The following is a 6,211-nucleotide window of genomic DNA, read 5'->3' on the forward strand; positions in this document are numbered from 1 at the left end:
AGGGCAAATTTTTGGCTCTTTTGGGTTGAATAAAATATATACATTAAAATTAATTTAATCTGTGTATTTTTTAACGTGGCTACTAGAAGGTTTTAAATTACCTATATGACTTGTGTTATATTTCTTTGGATAGCACTGCTCTAATGAATAGATGTCTTTGCTTCTTTGTTAATCCTTTTTGCCTTGTAAGTGAGTAAGCCACCTAAAATCCTTGATGCATGATCATTTTACACTTATCTCTTCTGTTTGAGTGGTCATCATAATTACATAGCATCACTCTATTAAATTTGCAGTGTAAATGGTAAACTTGTATTTTTCCCCCCCTTCTCTAGTTGCTTTCACCAGAAGATTTAGTGAATGCATGCAAGATGCTGGAAGCGCTGAAACTACCTCTCAGGTAAAAGAACCTTGTGGGAAGTTTGCCGTCTGTTGTCACAATTCCACCCTGAGTAGACAGAACAGCCCTGTAGGTCTGTCCTCTTGCGTGGTGAGCCAGCATATACATCACTCTTCTGGAAGTTTGTTTCTCACGTGGGCAGGAATCACCTGGTACCATGGGCATCTGTCATCCCAGCTTCCATCCTTCTCAGGGCTGTGCAAGGCCTCAGGGGCAGGTGGTCAGACTCTTGCCAATGTGGGCTCCTCCCATGAGGTCACAGTGACCAGTCTTTCTGTCCTTACACAATTTTTTTTGTCTTAGTCTCTGGAGACCTGGAAGTACAGTCAGCTGTGAATTGTGTTTTCCTTATCCTCAGGTTTTAAAAAAAGTAGCCAGGCATATTTTACTTAGCATGTGGATTACAGTTCAGAATTTCATTCACTGTTTATGAGCTTTTTTGGTTATGCTTTAGTCACCCATGGTCGTTATATCTGAAATGCTGTTTTGTGTTAATATTGCCCTCAGACCTGGGCATAAATGAAAGTAAAAAAATATTTTCGCCTCCCCGAGGGTCCAAGATCCCAGATGTTCACGGCTTTGTTCTCCCTTCTGCGACTTTTAGACTCCGCGTGTTTGACAGCGGCGTCATGGTCATTGAACTTCAGTCCCACAAGGAGGAGGAAATGGTGGCCTCAGCCTTGGAGACGGTACGGGGACCCCGTTTCCTCCCTCCCTCGTTAGAGCTTGCCCCCCGAAGACCCCAGTGCTTAGCAACTTGAGAAACAGGATTTCCTTTTGAATTTAACTTTGCTAAAAAGTAATGTTCACAGACCCAATTGAAAACGGTTGATCATTAACAATGAGTGACTATTCATCACATTTATACTTTGAAAGCTCTTTGAAACTTGCCAACACTCATAACATTTTGTAAGTAAGGGGAGCTAGAATGAGGGAGGTGCTTACTCCCTTTCTGTTTGAAACTCAGCCTTGAGAGTAAGTTTTTAACTTTGTCAGAGTGTTACCCATGATTGAACTTTTTCTTTTAGTCATACCCACGTAAGCTGCATTGTAAACATTGCAAATTGTTTTGTAAAATAATTGCTTCAAAAAATATGGAAAGCAACTGTAGTTTAGGTGGATTTTGCTGGCCAAACTGATTATTTGTTAGGACCTTGAAATATTCTTATTTTAAATTTGATGAAAGTTTCAAGACTATACATATTCCGATCACATACTTAAAACCAGTCCTGTGTATAAGGGTCCTTCGCTGGAGCATGTACTATGCACTCAGTTAGAATTTGTTGTATGTTCCTTTTCAGACTATGAAGTACATTGCCCTTATTGGGCTTCCCAGGTGGCGCTAGTGGTAAAGAACCCGCCTGTGGATGCAGGGTACTTAAGAGACACGAGTTCAATCCCTGGGTCCGGAGGATCCCCTCGAGGAGGGCATGGCAACCCACTCCAGCATCCTTGCCTGGAAAATTCAATGGACAGAGGAGCCTGTCGGGCTATAGTCCGTGGGTTCGCAAAGAGTTGGACAGCACTTAAGGGACCTCGCGCACACACGCACACACTCCCTATTACACAATGTTTCAGTCTACAGTGTTTGTTTTGGGTCCTTCCACTTTTGTAGACTTAAGCATTAGTGAAAAAGCTTTAGTTCTGGAGTGATTTTAGTAGAAAATTCAGTCAATTATTTCCTGAGTATACACATAGATATTCTCAGGTTAGTACCGAGGTGGCCTAAATGATCACATTTTTTTTCCTGCTCTGTGTTTCTGTTAGGTTTCAGAGAAGGGATCGTTAACATCAGAAGAGTTTGCTAAGCTCGTGGGAATGTCTGTCCTTCTGGCTAAAGAGAGGTAAGCAAGGTCTCTGCTGCTCACTTGTAGCTATCATTTGTGTTTCTGAATGAATGGATGGATGATGGTGTTTTTTTTCCCCTTGACTCCTAGGTTGCTTCTTGCTGAGAAGATGGGCCATCTTTGCCGAGATGATTCAGTGGAAGGCTTGCGGTTTTACCCAAATTTATTTATGACACAGAGCTAAGAGTTTTGTATCTGAAATAACTTGTTATCCATATACTTGCATCATGGAGAGGTTGAATGCCATTGAGCTAAGGGTAAACCCTGATAAACAGAATTACTGGAACTTTGTAGTATCATACAAGACCCTTTTAATTTCTCCCCAAATATTATGATCCAGGAAGCTTCTCTAGGATATATATAGGAAAAATACAGAAAGCTGAATGCCAAAATGAATTCAAAATCATGCTACCGTTGTATAGAAACCCTCAGAGTTTAACTGGAAATTTGGTGGATTTTAACTCGATCTTCAAATCTGACCATTTTTTAAAGAAAAGAATTTAGTTCATTGGGGGAGAAGGAGAAGTTGCGTGTTTGGACAGTTTAGATCGTTATTTTGGTTTGACTGAAATTCACTGAATTATAAAAGAAGTTTTCTTTGCATTTAGTGTGCACCTTTGAGGGGTTTTCATGAAGAAGTTTAGACCTACAGTGTAGTTTAAGAACCTGACAACATCCAACTGCAGGATGTCACGTGAGGCTCTTCCTAAGGGCTTTTTAGAAGCAGCCATAGGCATGTCTTCAGCAGACCAAATAAAGCAGCTTAAAAAAAAGAGAAGTTTTCTTGACTTCCATATATATAGTCTGACTAGTTTCTTTTTCTTTTTTTTTAAGTGATGATTTCATGGCTGGCATTTAAAGAATGCAACTATGTCATTCTGTTTTAAAAACTGCTGTGGATTTTGCTAGTGAATTAAAGAGCTGTATGGACATGCCCGGAGATAAGGTGACAAATTTGGGAAGTAGACTGTTCAGGATTTCCCTCAGATTGTTGTGTGGGTGGAGGAGCCTGGAAGAACCTTTAACTAGCTTTACATGAACCTTGGTGCTCTTTTACCTCAAAGCCAAGGATGGACAAATAGAAAGTGGAAATGTTAATATGTCTCCTTTTCCTTCCCTTAAGGAGTTTTACTGCTGAACTTTAAAAAACTCTTTCTATCATCCTCTAGCAATATTTTTTTCCTTTGCTCCACACATTATAATTTGTGTGGAGAAACTCTCACTAGGAAGTATTACTGAGATGACTGGCAAATATTGAATCCAGATCGCTTGAGTTTTGTAGTGACCGCCTGACTTCATTACTGCAACACGGCGTACAGTCCGATGGCATTACCTCAAACTCAGGGACACCACAGGGAGAGCCCCTTTCAAGGCTGAGTTGGCAGTGGAAGGTCACTGATAGGTTTTGGCCAAGCCTCTAAAACGGGTGGTATCTGTACTGAGAGAACCTTTGAGACCAGGAGGCAGGAACCCTCAGGCTGAGACTCTGGGCTCCCTGAGACATCCTCACTAAGAAGTGGAGGACCACTGCCGGGCTGCTGCAGATGCCCTATGGGCCAGGTCCGGGCACCCTCAGCTGCAGACCCAGGGAAACCCTCCACGTGCAGCCAGAGTCGATCCCTGACCCCTGCCTGATCCCTGTTGCTGCTTCACATCCTCCAGTGTCACGGGAACGTCGTGGCTGAAGCATCCTGACTTAGTTCCAAATCTGTCGCTGATTCCACGTGGTGATGACACACCCCTTAACATCCCCTCTCATTTGTCTGGGGGGAAATTCAGTGTCTGGCTGCCCAAGTCTTTGGAGCCATTGTGTATGGTTTTTGGCATGTCACTCCTCTCTGGGAAGCACTCTGTCTCACACACACACACACACACACTCATCTCATTCACTCCATATCTCATCTGGCCAAAGTTTTTAAAAATTACACCGATAAATAATCTGTTTCACCAGTTGGAATGAGTTGCAACTAAGATCGTTAGAGCTACTGGGTCTTCTAGCTCTAATGGTGTTGATTCATTACAGCAGACTCATGAGTCAGCATATTCATTTATACTAGTGTGACAACACATTAACAAAAATGGAGCAGTCTGAATTATATAAAGTGAACTAAAGTGACATGAATCTAGTTTTGCAAATGTCACATTAATTAAAAAACAGGTATGATTGATTTTATTGTTTTAAAGTGGGCATTCTTCACTGTTTCCAGACCTCTATATGTATATTTTTGTTCTTTGTGTTTTGTTTTTGCCAAATAAGGTGTCATTTTCATTCCTTTGTTGGTAGAGGTTATGTTTGAATACAACCAGTCAGGCCCTAAGTGCAAAAAAGTTCCGTCTTCTTGGTGCTTATCACTGTTAGATTATTATTTTTGCTTTCTAACTTTGCTCTTCAAAGCACAAATCTGTAGCTTTATGATAATGGAGTATTTCTAGTCACATACTGTCCAATTTTTTACATTGTACAAGTGAAGAATGTTTTTAGGGTTAAATGATTGGTATTAATGTATACAGAGTAAAATTATTGCAAAATTTAAAAATGATTTTTCTTGACTTGGTGTTCTTTTTAAATACTCTTTGAAAATGTATGAAAATGATAAAGGTTTAGTCAGAATAAACCCATATATTAAGATTTTTTCTTTTAGATTTTATAATCAAGTTGATTATAAATATTTTTGACCTCAAGGTCTTACTATTTTAGTTGTCTTAAAAAATGGGAAATGACTCATGAACTGTTCTTTTTTATTTTTTTTAATTCTTGATGTGAATTCCACTGTTGATTGACCATGTGTATATATGTGAAGGTACTATCTCTTGTTCCCTGTTACCAGACTAAGCCAACCAGACATGGATTTATCATGTCATTATTCTCATGTTCAGATACTTAGAATGGTTCTTCCTTGCCCAACAACCTCCGAGTTTCCATCTGATACAGTAGAGTCACAACTTCTATGATGGGTAGGTTTTAAGGACTATGCTTAAGGATGGAATCAAGCATGCTCAAAATGATCCGTGAAAATCTCTGAAATTGCCAATAAAGTTCTCTATATAATCTTACAAGTAGAATGGCTGTAAAGTGATACATGGCTATGAATATTTTATGACTATAGCAAGTAAAATATATAATAAAAGACTATATATCAACAGTAGACTTTTGTAGTACCAATAATTAAAGTACTTAAGTGTGTCTTTTTTGTTTTCCTTTTTCTTCACTATGCTGATAGGTATGGCTGAATTTATGTAAATGTATCGCTGATCCTACTCCTTATGATAGATCTTAAGTGTCAGCTCCACGGGGGCGGAGATTTTTCTCTGCTTTGTTCACGGATGTGCCCTCAGCCTAGAGTGAGGCCTGGCACACAGTAAGCGTCCAACGAAATGACAACCAAATGAGCGACCGCCCGTGTGTGTGCCTGCTTATAAATGGGCTTCACTTCACCCTACTTTCATCTCTCATTGAATTCAATAAAAAGAAACATTTTTGAATACCTGTTGACTTTGTGTGAGGAACTGGGCCACTGGGGGATACAGAAGCGAATAAGATGCAGGCCCTGCTTTTAAGAGGGTAGCCTCACTGGGACATAGACATGTGAGCAGCCTTAACTGAAGATGGGAATGAAGTCTGTGCCATGGCAGGGGCACGGGTGCCATGCTTGGAGGACAGAGGAGGGAGGCTTCTGTTCTGATGGAGGACGGTCTGAGAAGGTCTGGTGGGAGAGGAGGAGCTGATCCACTAGGCTCAAGAGAACCAAGAGATGGTCAGGGGAAGGCATTGATCAGGCCCTTCCTCTTCCTGGGCCACATTGCCCTTGTTCAGACGTCCCTTTGTTATTTCCTCCCATCCACCCACCCCTATCCTAATAATCAAAACCATACTTTGCTCATTCCCACCTGCTCTAGAAAAATCTGTTTCCAGGACACAACTACTATTCCGAAACCCAATTAACCATATATTGGGTTGGTCAAAAAG

The 6,211-nt window shown here is 40.7% G+C and overlaps 1 protein-coding gene across 3 annotated transcripts in view; it reads left to right on the forward strand.

Moving 5' to 3' along the window:
• Positions 1-5,729, forward strand: part of VPS36 (vacuolar protein sorting 36 homolog) — a 31,908-nt gene extending 26,179 nt beyond the window's left edge. For all 3 annotated transcript variants that reach the window (XM_019971353.2, XM_019971354.2, XM_070800153.1), the window contains exons 11-14: positions 333-397; positions 1,002-1,086; positions 2,165-2,241; positions 2,335-5,729. In XM_019971353.2, coding sequence (XP_019826912.2) covers positions 333-397; positions 1,002-1,086; positions 2,165-2,241; positions 2,335-2,428 — 321 coding nt within the window. In that variant the 3' untranslated portion in view covers positions 2,429-5,729. The remainder of the gene's footprint in view (positions 1-332; positions 398-1,001; positions 1,087-2,164; positions 2,242-2,334) is intronic.
• The last annotated feature ends 482 nt before the right edge of the window (positions 5,730-6,211 follow it).

The sequence above is a fragment of the Bos indicus genome, chromosome 12 (assembly GCF_029378745.1).
Source record: "Bos indicus isolate NIAB-ARS_2022 breed Sahiwal x Tharparkar chromosome 12, NIAB-ARS_B.indTharparkar_mat_pri_1.0, whole genome shotgun sequence".
Classification (NCBI taxonomy): Eukaryota; Metazoa; Chordata; class Mammalia; order Artiodactyla; family Bovidae; genus Bos; species Bos indicus.